The 23389-nt window shown below is 39.5% G+C and overlaps 1 protein-coding gene across 1 annotated transcript in view; it reads left to right on the forward strand.

Moving 5' to 3' along the window:
* LOC124554778 (HEAT repeat-containing protein 5B) overlaps positions 1-23389 on the forward strand; it is a 475467-nt gene that overhangs the window by 336184 nt on the left and 115894 nt on the right. The window contains exons 11-17 of the mRNA XM_047128424.1: positions 5310-5433; positions 6764-6890; positions 8755-8866; positions 8938-9056; positions 11006-11139; positions 11222-11331; positions 21867-22030. Of these exons, the coding sequence (XP_046984380.1) occupies positions 5310-5433; positions 6764-6890; positions 8755-8866; positions 8938-9056; positions 11006-11139; positions 11222-11331; positions 21867-22030 (890 nt within the window). The remainder of the gene's footprint in view (positions 1-5309; positions 5434-6763; positions 6891-8754; positions 8867-8937; positions 9057-11005; positions 11140-11221; positions 11332-21866; positions 22031-23389) is intronic.

Raw genomic sequence — 23389 nt, forward strand, 5'->3', positions numbered from 1 at the left:
GTATGTGTGCATGTCCCAAACACCCAACGCAACCAATAATATGCCAGTGGCAATGAGACCACAGGTTGTACCATTCCATTGAGGGTCTAATCTTAGAAAGTCCAATCAGGATAAATTCAAATCCACATTGGCTCAGAAGATAACCTAACTAGTCTCCACACCTGAGTCTTATGATCAGTTTGCTGAAATAGTACAGTGCTCATGGATGACTAAAATCAAATTTGCAGAACCTGTTATGTACAGGGATGTACTCTGAGCATAGAGCAACAACTAAAGAAATACCTTCAACTTTTCGAAGAAGACCCATGGAGTGAAGAAACTACTCTAGCTGGCCAACACCTCAACAACTCAATTACGGAAGTCAAACAAGAGAAGTGGATAGAACTCATGGAAGAACTAGACATGCTCAGAAATAGTCAAAAGCATTGAAACTACTGAGGAGATTAAATAATGATCTGACTAAGAGATCTGTTTCTGTCTGTGTCTCTGCTGATCAAATAGTTAATATCCTGCTTCAGAATGGTAAACCACCAATGCATTCATAAATCTTTAACTAAAATATGCAACTGACCGATCTTTCTCAACCATATACTCAAGAACAACTAGAGAGGACAATATCAGATGCTGAAGTTGGTAAAGGTGCTGTCTTCAACAATTGTTTCAGTAATTACTGGATCCAAAAGTTGTGGAGGAGCTCTTGCGCAGCTGCCGTTCTGAAGCAAGTTACGGATCAGTTTCGCATCTATGTCAAACAAGATCTTTGAACGAATGATCCATAATAGACTCTTAGAAGCAGCTGAGCCCCTCTTAATCCCACAGCAAGCTGGATATAGACTGGGTAAAGATTGTACAGCACAGATATTAAATCTACCGCAGATATTAAAGACACCTTTGAGACAAGAAGGGTCACTGGGGTAGCATTTATTGCTCTAACAGCAGTTTATGAAACAATCAACCATCAGATACTTCTGCACAAAATGTGTGGAATAATTAAAGATTACCATATTACATGAATAATTTAAGATCTGCTTCAAAACAGAAGGTTTTTCATAGAATTTCAAGGTCAGTGCAGTCGATGGAGTGGCCAAAAGAAAGGGTTACCACAGGTCAGTGTCTTGGATCCTTTGTTATTTAATATTTATACGACAATCAACCCCTGCCTAATAACACGTGAAGATTTTTCATTTATTCTGATGATCTCACACTACTGGATGACACCATTGGAAAATCTAGCTACTGGTTTCATTGAAGGACAGCTTGTGTGGAAAACTCTGAACAGGCTCAGAACTGCAGCCACAAGGTCAAAAGACATTTTGCAGCTATGGGGTATAAACTTTACTTTCAAATATGTTGTTCTTGAATAACTCAAAAACTGTGGCCTCTAGCAAAAACTTAACCCAGTACAAAATTTAACTACATTAAATTTCCTACAAAAAGATCTGTTCATTTATTCTGTAAAATTTTTGTGTGTAGCGAGCAAGAGAAAATCTTGTATGTGGTTTTTGAAGACATTGTGGGCTGCATAAAACCCAATGGTAGTGGCATCTGAATCATCCTGTATATTCACCCAGAAATCTTACTTCTACTGATTTCTGGTTTCAGTCAGTTTGCTGTGGCTAGTATTATGTAATCTCCACTGCTTTGTAGGAGTACTTAAAAATCAAGTACTTTTTTTGCAGATGCTTTGGTGGTTGTGTGTGCACCCAGTCATGCAGCAACCAGGACAGCAGCCTCATATGTGTAGTGCATCCCTGATGCATTTAGGGGAACTTTAGAGTTCTCAACCCCATGGCCAGGAACTCTTAGCTTGTCACAAAACATTCAAACTCTCTGGTTCTGTCCTTTAACTTGACTTAGAACCAGGTGTCCAAGATCAGTTTTGGGGAGAGTGCTGGGAATTGTGAGCTTTGTTGAAACTCCATGAGCAAGGCTGGCCTTCTTAGCATTCTTGGCCAGTTGTTGGCATGATCCAACTGTGACTTTGAAGCCCAGACAACAGGCATCCTTTGTCCCAACTTGCACCACAATCTGCAGCTGGTTACCAGCTAATCCCTCAGTGGCTGCTGGAACAGTCTGTTAAAGATGCCAGGTGGGGCATCCCACCCCTTGCCGCTATTTCCCTTACTGGTCCATTATTTGCCATACATTTGAACTGCCAGTGATTAACAAACATCTACCATTTACATTTTCTAGTCTCCCACCCCCACCCCATCCCCTACCCTCCCAACATGGGACATATAGCAGTCTTCCCAAAACAACTGAAGTGTGACTTGCAGACTCCGTTTCAGTGGGAAACTGAGCACCTGAAACTTGTTGGTTTGGGGGATAGGTGTAACACCCTGGTCTGTGGGTACCTTCTACAAGGCTCCTAGACCTACCACTGTTATGCCACTCCCAGTAATATTGACGAGGTTCTGTACTTCCTGGAGATGAGACAGTTCACACAGATGACGATAATACTTGAGGTACCTCTGGTATGTCTGGCACAAGTCTGTTGGTAGCCCTCCCAACAAACCTTTTTGCATCAGCTTTCAATCTCTTGACAGCAGTCACAGTGATTTCCAGTGCCAGAAATTGAATCTGCTTGGCAACTGAATATCGATTATATGGTACATTGACTAGCCTGTGTCTGGTTTAGAGACACTTGTTCTACTTATCTTAGTGAATTCTGAACTGGGAGTAAAACACTGAAACAGTTGAAGTATAAGCATACATCTGACTGTTAACTTTCTTCATTACCTGATTTACCTGCATAAGAGTCTCTGACCTCAAAGAAACATGTGCCAAATCATTCACTATGCAAATGTATATTGTGGTACAAAAGATAAAAACTGTGAAGCCTATGAAAAATAATTAGTAAATAAATAACATTCCATCAGTTTGTGGATCACCTGTAACAAAGACTGTAAGATGGGTGTATCTGACAAATAATGCACATGGAAAATTACTGACACTTACATTCATTGGTCTTTTGAAATAGAAATATTTAATATTTATGTCATTAAAGGTCCATAAATTTCCTTGTAGATTTTAGAGTATTACCTTAAAGTCCAAATATCCAACCAAATGAAATGCCGTGCTCAGGTAATTCATCAAGAACAATGAGACATAACAATGTGATGATTTGCTTAAATGAAAGTTGGAGGAATTAATGTGTAATTTCTTTACGTGTCCTAGTAACTTTTTGATACAGGTTTGCAGATAATGGTTTGCAGAAAGACAACAGCCCACTATATGCATGAGACACTTAGCATGCTGGGGCATGGCTGTCATATCATGTGGCTGTAATGCTGCAAGAGATAGTTTCACCCTCCTCAATAAACTCTACACTTTTCGCTGCCTGGTTGAGGGAGGTGCACAAAGTTACTCAGCCTGGAAAAGCTGTGAAAAACTATGACTGCATTGCGTGTGTTCCTAGACTGCATTACATTTACTTCTAAGTAACGGAAAGCACATTGTACTTTTCTGGATTAGGTTCTCAAATACTTGAAATAGTTGCTTTAAAGAATGAATTGTGTGCATTCTAAGAACAGGCAGATTACAAAACTGCTTCAAAGTCCATACTCTTATTGCAACTAAAAATCTCTGGTGCATTATTCAAGAATTTCTACTTAAAGTTCAGCTGTATTTCCACATGTGACATTCACATTAACAGTCACTATATCAAACCCACAATCTTCTGTTGCTAAATCTTGATTCTGTCTGTTTATAAACAGTTAAAATTTCACTTGATGATGTTCAGTGTGTTGCTATGCCCCCACACAGTTTCTTGCTTAGTGACTTCTGCATAACAAACCATGGGAAGTTACAATATATAGTAATAAAGTCCTGTTTCACTTCATCAAAATAACTTATCAGAACCATCATCCTAATCAGATATCATTGTATATGTCCACATCAGACTAACTTCAGTCACTTTATTCTGAACAAAACACAAATTGTTGCAACATTTTAACAAAATAATCACTCACTGCTTACACAGCCTGACCTAAGGGTGAGACCGATTAACTAAGCAAGTTGGTTCCATAATATCTTACCACTACCAAAGGGTGACTGGATTATGACTCCCATCATTTTCTCCAGTGCGGTTACATCTCCTAGCTCCAGAACGTGGGAGTGCACTTGTCTCTAATCAGCTTATTCTAGTGATGGTCAGTGAGAGTTGTACACATTATCATCTAACAAAGAAAATCTTCAAATTGACCAATGATAACTTTTAAATATAGTATGTGTTAACTGCCAAAATATTATTTCCTTAGGAAATGAACTTCAGACAACCATGTCTCTACTTGTAACATGGACTGATGTAAACATATTACTTTTCAAATATAATTACCTACTGTTTTCACGTTTTTCTTTTCATTCAGGATATGTGACCCACTCCATAACTGCACAACATTATTTCACACACTCACATGTTATTAATTGCCTACAATTTAAAATTCGTTTTTTGTGCACACTTCCAACACACTCCACATACATTTTAACAACATGCAAATTGTAATTTGTTTTTGAGTACTGTAAATTTTGTATTTTAAGGAAATTTGTATACCCCCAAAACAATGAAAGATACTGAATTGATGTTTATGTGGTTAACTCGTGTTTCTGTGCAATAACATAGTACAAAGTTTTATTACTATTGGTTCATGGAAATGGATAATGATGGAATCACAGTCTGGCATACCATTTAGCTTCTCCCTATGTGCTCAAGTGCTGTAGCATGCCAGATGACACATGATATAATGTGGGAAACAGCCACGTGGGCTCCCCCTAAACAGCATCTGCTGCATAGGCACATGGCTGCCTTTAAAACTGAATTACATACTGCTATACCACAATTTCTACTTCCATTGAGCAGCAGATTTGCACATAAACAATGTACTGATCACAAAAATCCAGTTATTTCCCATGCATACTACGTCAAAGGGCATACACATACATGAAATCAGGTGCATGCAACTCTTCTCTTCTCTCTCTCTCTCTCTCTCTCTCTCTCTCTCTCTCTCTCTCTCTCTCACACACACACACACACACACACACACACACACACACACACACACCTCTCTTTCTTTCTGTCTGCCCATCTCCCCCTCCCTCTCTTTCTTTCTCTCCCACCCCCTCCCCCTCCTATCCCCACCCCAACATCCAACTTTCTGTTTCAGGTGTGAAGCAATATTAAAAATAAGTTTAACTACATTTTCTTCTACCTTATGTTCTTTAATGATAAGTTAAGATATTGTGCATATAAATTCTTATAACTGAATAACTGCCTAAGAGTCAAAATACTCACTGCACTCTTTTATTTTCAGATCTGATTGATGCAACCTTGGCTGTGCTTGTCCATCCATGTCAAGCTGCTAGACTAGCTGCAGCGTGGTGCTTGCGGTGTATGTGTGTAGCTGTGCCCAGTCAAACCACCCCACTTATTGATAAGTAAGCATTATTAAATTTTTTCTCAATTTCCTACAGTAAAACTTTGAGTATGTTGGTATATACCAGGGTTGGAACTTTGATAGTGGCAACTATTTATTTACAGATCGCACAAAATCGATACGTGTTTCAAAGTTTTCCTGACTTTCAAAGTAGTCATCAGCATTGTGTGTAACCCATTGCCAGCAATGTGGAAGTCATAGGGTACTCTTAGCAGTGCCAGTTGTGCTGACAGTCCGATCTGCGTGGTCTATTGCCCGATGAATTTGTAGCAGTTCTAAAGCGAATGCCGTGAAGTGTTTCCTTGAGTTTAGAAATTGAGTTGAACTCTCGAGGACTTAAGTCAGGGGAGTGCAGTAGGATGTATAGCATTTAGCAGCCCAATCAGTCAAACAAATCAGTAACAGCTTGCACTGTACGTACTTGAGCATTGTACTGCAAAATGATGGTCAGGTCCTGCAGAAAGTGTCATCACTTCTGTCTCTATGCTGTTCATTTTTGGAACACAACCTACGACCAGCTTAGAGACAGAAGTGATGACACTTTCTGCAGGACCTGACCATCATTTTGCAGTACAATGCTCAAGCATGTACAGTGCAAGTTGTTACTGATTTGTTTGACTGATGGGGCTGCTAAGTGCTATAAAACCTACTGCACTCACCTGGCGTAAGTCCTCGAGAGTTCAACTCGATTTCTAAACTCAAGGAAACACTTCACGGCATTAGCTCCAGAACTGCTACAAATTCGTCGGGCAATAGACCATGCAGATCGGACTGTCAACACAACTGGCACTGATAAGAGTACCCTACGACTTCCACATTGCTGGCAATGGGTTACACACAATGCTGATGACTACTTGGAAAGTCAGGAAAACTCTGAAACGCGTATCTATTTTGTACGAGCTGTAAATAAATAGTTGCCACAATTAAAGTTCCAACACTCATACTTTCCAGCAGTTTGTTAAAACACTGATCTAGTGCAACATCATTTGAAATATTCATTTCCAATCAAACTGAATTTTGTTTTGTTTAGGTTTCTACACTATCAAATGTTTCCTGTTGTTTATTGAACATTTTTATTTGTTGTGATGTAATAATTTGGTTGTGACTTGGAGCATAAAGCCAATGGAGGAAGAAATTGACAAGAGGAATTTTTTAATATTATTTCAAAGTTTTAGTGAGAACTGCATATTGTTAGGTTACACTTGATATCATCAAATATCAAGCTGTAGTGGAAAAAATTCTGAACATATATTACTGGCACTGTTGTTAATTTGGGCTCATTTGAAATACAACCAATTTTTAAAATATGTTTGGTGCTTGCATTGTTACAGGTGTTTGGAAGGAATAGAGAATATGAAGACGTCTCCTGAGGGTATAGCAGGCTATAGTGGTGCATTAGCAGCTGTTCTAGGTAGCGTGAGATTGTCACCACTTGGAGTCCCTCACACAAAAGGAAAGGTAACGTGCAGAAGTTGCTAAAGCTTTGAAGTTACAGTTCATTTATGGAACTTATTAGAAATGAAACAGACTTAGCCATAACATTTATTGAATATTTGTTTCTGGAAATCACAAGTAACACATGATAGCATTTTAGTTTTTATTTTGTGTGTCATATGTATTTGATATGAACATTTTGTTTGTACTGATCGATATTAAAATGTAAGTTTCCAAAACAGTATAACCCAGTGGTTGTCAAACTGTCGAGCCCGTGGTTCACAACTGTATGTTAAAATAATGCACACGTAACAACTAAGAGCTGAATCCCCAAAAAAGTTAACTGATGTTAATATCGTGTTAAGAGTGTAGTTTTCCAGCTCAGTAACAAACAAAAATAAAACTTGTATCAATTATGATTATGGAACACTGGAAGTATGATGAACAAGGTTTCCAGAAATTAATACAACCATTTTTATTGTCCGTAATGGAAAATAAAAATTGAAGAATGAAACAAAGGTCATCTGTTTGCAGTAATTTCTGGAAATCTTTAAACATAAATACTTTGAGAAATAGTAATAGTTTAAAATGTGCTTGATTTTAATTGATGTTGATGGGTTTGACCATGAACATTGGTCGTGTACCTCAGGGGTAGAGGGGTAAGAAGCATGGCCACTGTGGGGTTAGAGGATGTAAGAGGGGGAATATTTTATTGTTTGCCTTCCAATACTGACAATAGACAGGTGTGCTCAACTTGTATTGATCAGCTGCTACGGTATAAATTTTGCCATGAAAGTAACATTGATTGCTGAATGTGCATTTCAGAGATGTCATCTTCAAATGCTACAGATATGTGCCACAAGGAATATGAAATTTAATTAAGGCCGTTGTAGAAAAACACAATGAATAGAAGAAAATTTATACTGAAAGCATTTGGTAAACGTTTCTAATTGTGTCTCATATTGAATATATGGCATCATATGTTGATACCACCCAACCAGTGTCAAAGTTGGCAACAAAGCTGCAAGTTTTCATCAGATGCTGACAGCGGTTGTGAGGGATCCAGCAGACTTAATGAAGCTCGCCTGCTGTGCCACACCCCCAGCAGCTCTGTGCCACAAGTGCTCTCTGCCACGGCAACTGGTGGCAACCAGATGCCCCATGCTTGCTCGGAGCCTCTTCGCTATGTGATGCTGTACGGATGCTGTCTATTCGCGGCTCCGACACCATCATTCGTGCTTAGTTCAAAGAGCCTCATCCCTGTTGACAGTGAGAGCAGGACTCTGTTTCTTGTTGCATATTTTGTAATGCATCTCCATACACTTGGTGAAATACAAGTTAAGTTCTGTTTACTATGTTAGCTTATTCACTAATCATTTCTGCTCCTGTTGGGCGCACCACTCTGTAGCCCACCTCTCCATACCACTGTGTATGAAGTCGTACACAACAGAATAATAGATTTAAATATAAGTACAATCCCTGTTATTAATCAATCACCCACTTGTGCAGACAACACAACAACATTTTGTCAGGCAACTACAGTGCTAGTACTTTGGGGTGCTGAGGATGGCAGAAATCTGAAACAGAGAACTTAAAAAATGAAGTATTTCGAATGGTGTCGACTTTTAACAGTCATCATGTGGGGGCTGGAGCCAGCTTATTGCACCCTTCCTATAGTTAGTCTGTTGGGGCACTGTAACATACTAATTCATGAAGGTTACCATTTAATAATAAAACCAGTACATATGCGGCCCAAGGTGCCGCCCCACAATGTCAGTTTAGGCCCTGAGCAAATAAAGTTTGACGACCGCAAACTCATTCACTTATGCTGTATGTAGTTGATGGGATTTTTGTCTCAGGAATAAGTGACTTCATTGTTTGATTGCAGGTAATTTTTAATACAGCTGAAGAATTGCTGCGCAGTGCAAGTCAAAACAGCCGGCTTTCATTGAACCGGACGCAAGCTGGGTGGTTGCTAATTGGTGCTATAATGACACTAGGTAAATACTCAATGACACAGTCTTATTTTATTTATATGAAAACGAGATAGTTGCATGACATGGTGTTGCAGGAGTTCCTGTCGTTAGGGGATTGTTGCCACGTATGCTGTTACTTTGGAGAAACTCTTTCCCTCGCTCAAACAAGGAACTGGATTCTGAGAAGGCAAGGGGAGATGCTTTCACATGGCAAGTAAGTATTGCTTTGATATTTCTTACAGGTGACAGGATACACAAAATGAATTTCATTGTAATCTCTCAAATATAGTATTGAAGAAGTGTTTAATTAAATTCTGTTAGTGGGTAGAGTGTAATTACTTACACCATTCGTTTAACTTCTGATGTCTTGTGCGTCCTTTGTTTCAAACAGCTTGCTGAACCTAAGAAAGGAAATTTTTCCCCCTTCCCTTCTGAACTTCATGAGTACCTTAATGCTGCCACTGTTTGGGATGCTATGTACAACATTCCATGCTATCTGAAAAGAACTTCATCACATTTGCATGCTACAGGAAATCTGCAGTGAGAGGAGGAGATTGTCATCTCCCAAATGTTGCATGAAGTATTTTGAATAGTACAGGAAACTGTTGAATGTTAGCTTGGAGGTCAGCTAGTCAATTTATGGCATGAAGTGTAGTGGATCAAAATGTCTTCCACAGTAACACATCAGTGGACACAGTCAGTGGCAAACACTTCTGAGAAATTTCTTTTTGAAATTTGCTTTTGGCCGAAACTCGCCAAAGCAACTTCCTCAGTATTAACTGTTCGTATAAATTTGATATTCTTGTCCTTTTGCTTGTGACATCAACTGTTTCACATACCTGTATTTACCATTTATCCAATGCAATATTGGCTACATCCTTAAGATTTTCATCAGTGGGGTGCAGTTTTAGGGTATCTACCATGTAGATAATCTTCAAGGGAAGAATGACCACGTGTAATTCAGCCATCCATTTCTTGATCATTTAAAATAAGTCAGTAGACCACTTATAAACTTTCATAAGCTTTGGATGAAGTTTACTCCATTATAAACCATCAAAAACAATGACTGAGTCCATGGCATTGCAAATCATCCATTTTAATTTAAAACAGTCCTAACATGACTATTGATACTATTCTACAGATAAAGGTAACACTCATTTTACAGCATGTATCAACATAACTGAAATAAAATTTCATTGGCATTGCTGCCATATCTGCACCTGGTAAAGAACTTTCATCTTACCTTTGTATGTATAGTGAAGGGATAATGGCTTTTCTGCAATGGGAGTGGAAAGTGTTTTTGCTTTTGGGAATGATGGTGTTTTTATAACGGAAAAGTTAGACAATTGGGAATGCTACTTAAGTCACATGGGAGTTGTGTATGAGGGTGTGCTGAAAAGTAATGCCTGTCCATTTTTATTCTGTTCTCAATATCAGTTGAGGCGTTGCAAGTCATGCATATTACTTGGTCGACTTCCCTCTTTGCTGACGCAAGTTGCAACCCTATGCTGCTAGAGGGCTCCGAATTTTAGTGTGTAACATGGCAGTGTGTAGCAAAACTATATCAGTGCATGAGAGACCCTCAGAAAAATGGACGCATGAATTTGAAGAGTTCTTCCTTCAACATGACAATGCCTGACCACACACGAGCACTGTGACATCTGCAACAATCTGACACCTTGGGTTCACTGTCATTGATCATCGTACATACAGTCTGGACTTGGCCCCATTCCATTTTCATCTGTTTTCAAAACTTTAAGAATGCCTTCGAGGATTTCACGTTGATAGTGATGAAGTGGTGCAAGCAGAGGTGAGGTTGTAGCTCTGTCAACAAGTCAAACATTCTACAGTAATGGTATCAGTAAACTGATCTCTCATTGGGAGAAATGTTGTTTGTCGCCAGGGTGACTATGCTGAGAAATAAATATGTAGCACGAAAGGTAAAAAGAAAGTGTGTTAATAAAGTGTAGTTTATTTAAAAGGCTAGAAGAGTTTTCTCATAAAATTCAGAGGCATCACTTTTTAAGTGCGCTGTCATATTTAGAGTGAATAGTAGTAACACAACATAATTTCCTGAAGGCACTCTACAGTTTGATGGTGTTATGGAATTAGAAAAATCTGGTTATTAATAGGGTATTCATGCTCTTTTGTTAATTCATTTAGGTGACACTTGAAGGCCGCGCTGGTGCACTTTCAGCAATGCACAGTTTTCTGCAGAACTGTTCTGAGTTAGTCAATGATGATATCATCAGGCGTTTGCTAACACCTGTTGAATCAGCTCTTGTCATGCTGACAAAGTAAGTACCATTATTATTTTAGTTTAATTATGGTAGCAAAAGTGGTCCAAGACATTAATTTCCGTGCCTTCATTCCATGCAGTTTGACACAGATTTTGAGAAGCTATTCTCAGCACCTTAAAGCTCCTGCAGCCATGGTTCGACTACGATTGTATGAGACACTTTCTATGCTGCCTCCTCATACCTTTGAAGGTAAGAAAACCAACTCCTTACTACAAAAATAAATCTCTTGAAAATTTTTTAGAACATCCTGATCACTTTTAAAAACTTGTGCTTCATATTTTGTTTTCTTACTGCCCTCTTTATAATGTATTTTTTTATGTATGTGACTGTATTCTTTTACTTAATTCCTTTTAACAATTATTAGCTGTTGAAACTGCTGCTTGTGTGTTGTCACATTGTATTTGTTTGCTTCCATGGGGCACAGCAGGGGTGAACATTGTTTGTTACCTTGCACATCTGGAACTATTAATAACTATTTACTTTATTTTTTATTGGGCTTCATAGGACAAGGTACAATTGCAAATGAATCAAGAACAGTGATTTATAAACACCAAATTCAATAGCATTTAATCGTTTAAAGGACAAACTTAAATCAGTATTAGTGCTACCATCTGAAATGGAATGTCATTTTCTGTGCAGTTGTATTGCCATGCTGTTTATGTTGTTGGACTAACAGATCAGATAAACTGGAAAAATATGCTATTTCTTTAAGTGAAGATAATTGTGTATAGAACCAGAAGGATTGTTTATGTAAACTGCCTTACCACACAAACGCACTGAAGGGCCTAGACATTATGACAACTGTAAGCTGTGAGATTGAATGCCACCTTCTGGTATTGCAGGCATGTGACATGGTAAGGAAATGCAAGTGGAGCTGAGGTAAATGGGGAATCATTCTAGTGATGATTTGGGCTGCAAATGGGGAAATCCACCAACAATAATTTGGACAAAGGGTGGATTCTTGTGGCCCATCACCTGGGAATAAGCAACATGGAAGTGCTGCTGTTATGAGAATCTATGTAAAATGGTTGTTGATGTTCACACTTCCACACAGAATGTGGAAGTCGGAGGCTTGCCCACTCTGTAAAGCAGGATAGGTAGTGATCTGTGGCAGATATGATGGCAGAGAAGTGTACTTGTGCAGTTCCAAGTGCTCAGAAGCACACAGTTCAACGCATGTTATTGAACTTGAGACTTCACAGCAGATGACCTATACATGTTCCCCTGTCGACCCAACAACATCATCAGTTATGATTGCAGTGGGCACAGGACCATTGGGATTGGACTGTGTATCAATGAAAATATGTTGCCTGGTTGGATGAATTAAGTTTCTTGCTACACCAGGCCAGTCATTGTGTCCAGGTATGCCATCATCTGGTGAATGGTTGCTCAGTATGTGCACAGTGCTATAGATGCAGTTCATTGGGGGATAGTAGTGTCCTATGGGGCACATTCACCTGGGCTTCTATGGGACCTTTAGCAGTAATTTAAGGCCCATGACAACCGTGGACTGTGTGAACATTACTATGTACCAACTGCATCCCTTCGTACTTGATGTCTTCCCCTATGGTGATGGCATCTTCCAGCAGGTTAACTGTCTGTGCTGCAAGGCCATGATCATGCTATGGTGGTTTGAGGAGCATGATAGTGAACTCACATTAAAGTCTTAGCCACTGGATTCTTCTGATCTGAATCTGATGGAACACATCTGGAACACTATCGGGCACCAGCTCTGCACCCACCAACCACTGGCCAGTGATTTATGGGATTTGCATGAACTGTACGGAAACATCTGGTGCTACATACCTCCTGAAACCTACCAAGGACTTGTCAAATCCCTGCCAGACAGAATCGCTGCTGTATTGCACCCCGAAGGTGGACTGACACACTATTAAGGATCTAGCCATAAGGTTTCGATTAACCTCTGTGAGTTGGTATGTCAAGAAATTTCATCACTGGATGATGTTTTATGTTTATTGTGTTTTTTTTCTGTTTCTGTATTTTATCACACTATGTGAGATATTTTATCACCGTGTTGGTCTCCTGGATGTCTTTTTGTGTTTGTAAATTATAATTTTCTCGTGGTTTACAGAGATCATAGGTAGATTCTATGCTGTGTCAGATGCAGTGTATGGTGAATGCTTAGACAGTTACTGACGTGTAATCAGACTTATGAATTTTAATATAGTAAAGCGGATAGTATCAGAAAATACAACTGAATGAAAATGGTTGGCTAAAAGTGAGTGATGTGTGAAAGTGAAATATTAAAGAATTAAGAAAACGTGATACAGGAATCAGAATTTACCTTTTATTTTGATTTCAGTCCAAAGACTAGTTTGATACAGCTTTCCTTGCTACTCCATTGTATTCAAATCTCTTCATCTCTACATAATTACTGTAACCAATGTCCTTCTAAACTTGCTTTCTGGAATCAAGCCTTGATTCTCCCTCTACTGTTTATACACCCCCTCTCCTAAACATGTTTCTTCTGTTGATGCCTCAGAATGTGTCATATTAACTGATCCTTTCTTTTAATCAAATTGTGCCATAAATTTATTTTCTCCTCTTTCAATTAGGTACCTCTTCATTGATTATTGAATCTACACATCAGATAATCATTCTTCTGTAGCACTATATATCAAAAGCGTCTCTCTTTTCTAGTCTGAAGCCTTTATCCTCTGGATTTCACCTATGTAGAAGACAGCACTATAGGAAAATACCTTCAGGAATGACTTCCTAACACTGAAATATTTATTCAATGTTAACCAATTTGTTTTGCTCAAACATTTTTCTTGCTACCATCAGTTTACATTTTATGTCATCCCTGTTTCAGTAAACATCAGTTATATTACAGCCCAAGTAGCAAAACATATGTACAAACCGTTGGCCTAAAAAATTACCAGTTCATGACACTGACGTGGGTGTGCCAACTGTAAAAATTGTTAGTTCACCTAAACAGGTCATTCCAAAGGATCTAAATATGCTAAACCTCATGTTAGTAAATTGCCGAAGTGTCTGTAGCAAGGTCCCCGAGTTACTCTCCTCATGTTAGTAAATTGCCAAAGTGTCTGTAGCGAGGTCCCTGAGTTACTCTCCGAAAAAAACAATAGCAATGCCAATATTGTATTAGGTATTGAAAGCTGGTTGAAACCAGACATAAATAGCAGTGAAATTTTGAACTCAGATTGGACCATGTTTAGGAAGGATAGGACTGATGCTATGGGAGCTGGTGTGTTCATTGCAGTTAAAAGCTGTTTAAACGCAGTTGAGATTGATACTGGGTCGGACTGTGAAATAGTCTAGATAAAGCCGTCAATTGACCATTGTATTAGGATGTTTTTATAGACCAACAGCATCTGCAACAAACATCACAGAACGTTTTAGGGAAAGTCTTGAGTATACAAGAAATAAATATCCAAATTATCTGTTAGTTATAGGTGGAGACGTTAATCTGGCATCCATTGACTGGGAAAATTACACATTTATCACAGGGGGCAGAAGCAAAGACTCGTGTGAATTTACTATAGGAGCGCTCTCAACATACAACCTTGAGCAATTGGTTAGAAAACCAACTCGAGATGGGTACATGTTAGATATCTTGGCCGGCCGGAGTGGCCGAGCAGTTCTAGGTGCTACTGTGTGGAACCGCGCGACCGCTATGGTCGCAGGTTCGAATCCTGCCTCGGGCATGGATGTGTGTGATGTCCTTAGGTTAGTTAGGTTTAAGTAGTTCTAAGGTCTAGGGGACTGATGTCTACAACAGTTAAGTCCCATAGTGCTCAGAGCCATTTGAACCATTTTTTTTAGATATCTTGGCGACAGACAGACCTGTTCTTTTTGAGGAAGTTAATCTAGAAGAAGGTATTTGCAACCATAACGTCGTTATGGTTTCTATGTTAGTGGAAATTGCAAAAAAACCAAAGAAACAGTGTAGAGTTTTCTTGTTTGGGAAAGCAAATAAAAGTGTCTTTAATGAATATCTTCATAGTCAACTACAAGCATTCACTGCAGGACACAAAGATATTGAGCATCTTTGGTCGGAATTTAAAGTTATTGTCCACCAAGTGCTAGAGAAGTATGTGCCTAGTAAAAATATAGGGGAGGGAAAGGATCCACCTTGGTACAAAAACATATTAGGAAGTTGCTGAGGAACCAGAGAATTTAGCACTGTCATTTTAAACGTAGTCACTGCCCCGTTGACCAACAGAAATTATGCGAAATGAAAGCAGCTGTCAAAAGGCCAATGAGTGATTCTTTTAACCAATTTGGAAGCAGTATTTTATCTGCAGATTCTAAAAATAACCCCAAAAAATTTTGGTTGTATGTAAAATCTATGAACGCAACAAATAATTCAATACCTTCTCTTGCTGACAGTACAGGCAATGTAACGGATAATGATAAACAGAAGGCCAAAATTCTAAACCTAGCTTTCAAAAACTTGTTTACTGTAGAAGACTGCAGCACCATTCCCCCTTTCAATTATCGAACAGATGCAAGGATGGCTGACATAGTGTTAAGTGTATCTGGGATTGTAAAACAGTTAAGATTGTTAGACGCCAGGAAGGCATCTGGCCCTGATGGTATCCCCATAAGGTTATATGTTGACTATGCTACACATATAGCACCATTCTTATCCATCATCTATCAGAGATCATTGTAACAGTGGAAAGTTCCACGGGACTGGAAGAAAGCCCAGGTCACAGCAATCTATAAAAAGAATAGAAAATCGGATGCACATAATTACCGGCCAATTTCACGGACATCAATTTGTTGTAGAATCATGGAACATATTGTTTTCAGACATAATGACCTTTCTAGACTCTGAGAAGCTCATCTGCAGAAACCAGCACAGTTTTAGGAAACAGCAGTCATGCGAAACACAGCTGGCCCTCTTTGTGCATGATATACAACAGGCTGTAGATACCAGCTCCCAGGTTGATGCCATATTTCTCGACTTTCGAAAGGCGTTTGACTCAGTTTCGCACTGTCACTTACTCCAAAAAGTGTGCGCTTATGGTTTGTCCAATGACAGATGCGGTTGGATAGTAAGTTTTCTAACAGACAGAGAGCAGTATGTCGTCCTGAATGGGGTGACTTCAACAGAAACAAGCGTAACTTCAGGTGTGCCCCAGGCAGCGTAATGGGTTCACTGCTTTTTACAATTTACATAAACGATGTGGTTGATGGTATTGACAGTGGCATTAGACTGTTTGCTGATGATGCTGTAGTCTACAGGAAAGTAGTATCACACAAAAGTTGTGAACAAATCAATGAGTATTTGCAGAAAATAAATGCTTAGTCTAATGACTGGCAGTTATCTCTCAATATTAGTAAGTGTAACCTACTGCGTATAACAAGACAAAAATTCCTATTAATGTACGAGTGCAAAATAAATGCCCAGTCTTTGGAAGTGGTAACATCCGTCAAGTATCTGGGTGTGACTATTCGAAATGATCTCAAATGGAATGATCGGATTACACAAGTAATGGGCAAGGTGAACTCTAGATTGCGGTTTTTCGGTAGAATCCTGAACGGATGCAGTCCTCCAACAAAGGAAATTGCTTACAATATGTTAGTTTGTCCAGTATTAGAGTATTGTTTGTCTGTATGGGGCCCTTACCAGTTGGGTCTGATTCAATAGATTGAGAAGGTCCAAAGAAGAGTGGCAAGATTTGTGACGGGTACATTTAGCCATCGCGAGAGTGTAACAAATCTCATAGACATATAATAGAGGGAAACATTGCACGTGGGAAAAATATATCTAAAAACAAAGATGATGTGGCTTACCAAACGAAAGTGCTGGCAGGTCGATAGACACACAAACAAACACAAACATACACACAAAATTCAAGCTTTCGCAACAAACGGTTGCTTCATCAGGAAAGAGGGAAGGAGAGGGAAAGACGAAAGGATGTGGGTTTTAAGGGACAGGGTAAGGAGTCATTCCAATCCCGGGAGCGGAAAGACTTACCTTAGGGGGGAAAAAAGGACAGGTATACACTCGCGCGCACACACACACATATCCATCCGCGCACACACACAGACACAAGCAGACATTTGTAAAGGCCTTTACAAACCACATCGTTTATGTAAATTGTAAAAAGTCCTTTACAAATGTCTGCTTGTGTCTGTGTGTGTGCGGATGGATATGTGTGTGTGTGCGCGAGTGTATACCTGTTCTTTTTTCCCCCTAAGGTAAGTCTTTCCGCTCCCGGGATTGGAATGACTCCTTACCCTGTCCCTTAAAACCCACATCCTTTCGTCTTTCCCTCTCCTTCCCTCTTTCCTGATCAAGCAACCGTTTGTTGTGAAAGCTTGAATTTTGTGTGTATGTTTGTGTTTGTTTGTGTGTCTATCAACCTGCCAGCACTTTCGTTTGGTAAGTCACATCATCTTTGTTTTTAGATATAAATCTCATAGACAGTTTGAAGTGGGACACACTTGCAGATAGACAACGTGCTAAACAGAAGGGGCTGCTAACTAAATTCCAAAATCCAATCTTCGCTGAGGATGTAGAGCATATATTACTACCACCAACTTTCAAATTGCAGAATGATCACCATTCCAACATAAGGGAAATTAGAGCTCATACTGAGGTGTTCAGACAATCGTTTTTCCCTCTCGCGATCCGCAAGTGGAACAGAGGGGGGAAAATATGACTTTGGTTCAAATTGTGCCCTCCGCCACACACCGCTTGGTGGCTAGCGGAGTATATATGTAGATGTAGATTTCTTAATTTGATTTCCTCAGTATTGCCTGATGTAATTAGACTTCATTTCATTATCCTTGTTTTGGTTTTGTTCATGTTCATTTTATACCTTCCTTTCAAGACAATGGCCATTCTGTTCAACTGTTCTTCCATGTCCTTTGCTGCCTCTGACAGAATTACAGTGTCATTCGCAGATGTGAAAGTTTTTATTTCTTCTCTTTGAACTTTAATTCCCTCTCCAGATTTTTCCTTGCTTGCTCGTTGTACAGACTGAGTAACATGGGGATGGACTACAGCCCTGCCATGCTCCTTCTGAACTACTGCTTCCCTTTCATACCCTTCAACTCTCATAACTCCAGTCTGGTTTCTGGAGAGGTTATTAATAATCATTTGCTCACTGTATTGTATCCATACTACCTTCATAATTTCAAAAAGTGTATTCCAATCAACATTGCCAAAACCTTTCTCTAAATCTTCTGGTGCTATACATGGAGGATTGCCTTTCTTTAATGTATCATCTGTAGTGACTGGAATTGGACAAGACTGGGAATGACCTGACAACCTGCAGAGGTTAGCTGACTGGGTGGCTTGCTGAGGGCATTGAAGTGAGTCACCTGAGAGTATAGGTGGAAAAAAGACAAACAGCAGAGATGGCACAGTGGATAACAAACCCAGCAAGTAGACCAAGATCAAAATTCTAAGATGTAGTGAATCCAGAACCAAAACAACAATGTGTAGTGAGATCAATACCGAAGATGAGTGAAATCATAACTGACTGTGTGAGCTGCTGCACTAAGAGCTTTAAATCATATCTAAGAGTGTTGATAGGCTGGCAAAATGAGCATTATTCTGGAGCCATCATTGTACTGGAAACAGCAGTGCTCACAGATTTTTAGCAGTGCTGTCTAGTGGCTGTCATTGAAATCTCTGACTTCCAGCAGGCTTTCCAACTTGCAGGGCCGGGGTGACATGTCTTCTAAGATAGCCGTAGGGTTAGTATTGCGGTGGAGTTTTCCACATTTCTCCAGAATCCAACTGGATCTTCCTGAAGTTAGCCTCTTCCAATTTTCCTACTCTTCTGTAAATAATTTGTGTCAGCATTTTGCAACTATGACTTATTAAACAGATAGTTCAGTAATATGCACATCTGTCAGCATCTACCTTGTTTGGCATTGGAATTATTACGTTGTTTAAGAAGTCTAAGGTTATTTTGCATGCCCCTTATATGTTGCACACCAGATGGAATAGTTTTGTCTTGGCTGGTTTCCCCAAAGATCTCAATAATCATGAAGGAATGTCATCTACTCCAAGAGCTTTGTTTTAGTGAGCTGTTCCAGCGTGCAGTCCGATTTTTCTTGCAGTATCGTATCTATCATCTCTTATTCATCTACTTCCTCCTCCTTTTCTTTAATATTGTCTTCAAGTTCATTTCCCTTAGGTAGCCCCTCTGTATACTGTATATTATCCACCTTTCAGGTTTCCCCATCTTTTCTTAGAACTGGCTTACCACCTGAACCCTTGATATTCATACAGCTGCTGTTTTTTGCTCTGGAGGTCTCTCTAATTTTCTTTTAGGTGACATACATCGTTCCCCTAATTATGCTTGCTCTTGCAATCTTGGACCAATGACCGTAGCAGTCTGGTCCCTTTCATCCCCACAAACCAACCAATCTTGCAATCTTGTATTTGTCCTATACCCTTGCTTACTTTGCCATTTTGCCCTTCCCAGCAGTCTCATCCTTCAGCTCTCTGTATTTCCCTTCATCTGTTTTGTTTGCTGTGCTGTTATATTTCCTCCTTCTGGTGATCAAATTCAGTATATCCTGTTATACAAGGATCTCTACTGGGCTTTGTCATTTTGTGTATTTTATCCTGCGCTGCTGTCACTCTTTCATCTATCAGAGTTAGCCATTCATCTTCTGTTGTGTTCTTGTCCCCCATTTTCATTCAGTCATTGTCAGATGCTTTCTTTGAAACTCTCAGAAGCCTCTGGTCTTTAAATTTACTCAGGTCCCACATTCATAATTTCCCACATTTTTGCAATTTCTTCAGACCTACAGTTCATAACGAATAAGTTACGGTCATAGTCTACATCTGTCCCTGGAAATAATTAGCAGTTTAAAATCCGTTGTTGAAACCTTCTATTACTATTTTATAATCTACCTGTCTGGCGTCTCCAGGTCTCCTCCATGTATGTAACCTTCTGTCATGATTCTTAAACCAAGTGTTGGCAATGACTGACTTGTGCTCTGTACAAAATTCTACCAGGCTGTTTCCATTTTCATTCCTTTCCCCCAATCCATGTTCTTTTACTATTTTTCCTTCTCTTCCTTTTCCTACTATCAAATTCCAGTCCCTCATCACAATTAAATTTTCATCTCTCTTAATGATCTAAGTTCAAATAGTTCAAATGGCTCTGAGCAGTATGGGACTTAACTGCTGAGGTCATCAGTCCCCTAGAACTTAGAACTACTTAAACCTAACTAACCTAAGGACAGCACAAACATCCATGCCCGAGGCAGGATTCGAACCTGCGACTGTAGCGGTCGCGTGGTTCCAGACTGTAGCGACTAGAACCGCTCGGCCACCGTGGCCGGCCCGATCTAAGTAATTTCTTTTATCTCATCATACATACTGTCATCTGAAAATGAGGTAGGCATTTAAAATTCTGCTACTGTGGCGGGTGTTGGCTTTGTGTTGGGCTTCATTACAGCAGTGCATTCGCTAGGTTGTTCATAGTAGCTCACCTAAATTCCTATATTCTTATTCTTTATTACACCTACTCTTGTGTTACCCCTATTTGATTTATTGGTAATAATGCTGTTCTCACTCGATCAAGAATCCTATTTTTGCTGCCACAACACTTCATGTATTTGTTATACGTCTAACATCAATCTATTCGTGTGCATTTTTAAACTCTGTAACCTACCTACCAGATTAAGGGAGCTAACATTCCATGCTCTGACTCATAAAGCACCAGATTTGTTTTTCCCGATGACACCATTCTCCTGAGTGGTTCCTGCCTCGAAATCCAAATTGAGGACTTTTTTACCTCCAAAATATTTTACCCAATATTGTGATAGAACCATCATTAAACTATAAAAAAGAGCTACATGCCCTCAGGAAATATAAGTCTGGAGTTTCCTCTTGTTTTTAGCCATTCACAGTGCCAAAATACCAAGACTGTGTTGGATAATATTACAAGACCACATCAGTCCATCATCCAGGCTCTTGCCCCTGCAACTAATGAAAAGTATTCTGCTCATCTCCAGGAACCATTTGTTAGTCTTTTCTCCCTGCAGATATGATTTCTGTGTACTTACTTCTACTGTATGGGTATGTGTATCACTGAAGCATGCAAGCCACTGCACCTGGACAATATCCATGGGTCATGGGGGAGACCTAAAGACAAAAAAATATAATATATTATTACCACAAACTTGTTCATGTAGTAGCCTGTAAGTCTGGGAAGGGAATTTGGCATGGAACAGATCAAGGGGTTGGGTTAATTGACTTTTATCCGGTATGCTGGCCTGCCTAGCTGTGGTTTTCTCTGTGTTCCAGTGACTGCTAAGCTGATGTCCCATACTGGCTGGAGAAGGGCTCCACACAATTAGTTAAAACATTCAAAAACACAGAACAAGGGTTTTCTCAATGTAGAGATAGGGGGGCCAACATGGTATTTCTCTCCTTTAAAGTTGTGTCATTAGAAAGGGTGTTTCATGTTAGAAACAAGTGTCTGGCAAATTATGCACATTGAGTAAAGTCCCATCATGTGTGTGTGGGGTTATGTCAGGTAGGAATATATATTATTGTGCATTGCTGTAGTTTGTATGTAGTTGATATAATTTATGTTCTTACTATAGTTAAGACAGCCCCGATAGCCATTTTCTAAACATTTTACTCATGTTTGTGTCCTTCTACTGGCTGTGATGTTCTATGTACAGTATAAGCCTTCATGGATGTTGCTTCATGGAATCACCCTGAATTACTGTTGCTTCTTTTTCTTCAACAGGTTCTTACACACACTTGCTTCGTATGCTTGTGGCAGAATTCACACTCACAGAAAATCCTGCAAATACAACTACCTCTCAGTTGCGTGCAGTGTGTCATGCAGATGACTCTGTAATATTAGGAACATGGCTTCAGGAAACAGATCATCAAACAATTGAAGATCAGGTTAGTTCAAGTGTTACTGTTAATACTCATTATCGATATGGCTCTCTTAAGGCTGCATTACTGTGTTCTTCTTCATTTTTGTGTTGTTCTTCATTAGCTACAGTCAATCAGAAATGACGTTATAGGCTTTGAAACTGAAGTTGGCACTATTTAAATTTCATCAATGCAGTGCAGCCACATATACATACAGAAGACTGTACAGTGCAGGGTTGTTCAGAAAATGCTTGTGTAGTTTTCTACTTTGACAGCAACAGTGGAATCATGTTCTCTTGCAGAAGGAAAATCAGAAAAAATTTTATATTACCAATTTTTTTGCCAGTGCTTCATTTTCCACTGGTAATGTAGTTCTCTCTCTCTCTCTCTCTCTCTCTCTCTCTCTCTCTCTCTCTCTCTCTCTCACACACACACACACACACACACACACACACACACAGGGTGGTCCATGGATCGTGACGAGGCCAAATATCTCACGAAATAAGTGTCAGACGAAAAGACAACAAAGAACGAAACTTGTCTAGCTTGAAGGGGGAAACCAGATGGCTCTATGGTTGGCCCGCTAGATGGCGCTGTCATAGGTCAAACGGATATGAACTGCGTTTTTTAAAAATAGGAACCCCCATTTTTTATTACATATTCGTGTAGTACGTAAAGAAATATGAATGTTTTAGTTGGACCACTTTTTTCGCTTTGTGATAGATGGCACTGTAATAGTCACAAACATATGGCTCACAATTTTAGACGAACAGTTGGTAACAGGTAGGTTTTTTAAATTAAAATACAGAATGTAGGTATGTTTGAACATTTTATTTTGGTTGTTCCAATATGATACATGTACCTTTGTGAACTTATCATTTCTGAGAACGCTTGCTGTTACAGCGTGATTACCTGCAAATACCACATTAATGCAATAAATGCTCAAAATGATGTCCGTCAACCTCAATGCATTTGGCAATACGTGTAACGACATTCTTCTCAACAGCGAGTAGTTCGCCATCTGTAATGTTCCCACACGTATTGACAATGCGCTGACGCATGTTGTCAGGCGTTGTCAGTGGATCATGATAGCAAATATCCTTCAACTTTCCCCACAGAAAGAAATCCGGGGACGTCAGATCCGGTGAACGTGCGGGCCATGGTATGGCGCTTCGATGACCAATCCACCTGTCATGAAATATGCTATTCAATACCACTTCAACCACACATGAGCTATGTGCCGGACATCCATCATGTTGGAAGTACATTGCCATTCTGTCATGCAGTGAAACACATTGTAGTAACATCGGTAGAACATTACGTAGGAAATCAACATACATTGCACCATTTAAACTGCCATCGATAAAATGGAGGCCAATTATCCTT

This window comes from Schistocerca americana, chromosome X (genome assembly GCF_021461395.2).
Source record: "Schistocerca americana isolate TAMUIC-IGC-003095 chromosome X, iqSchAmer2.1, whole genome shotgun sequence".
NCBI classification, from domain to species: Eukaryota; Metazoa; Arthropoda; class Insecta; order Orthoptera; family Acrididae; genus Schistocerca; species Schistocerca americana.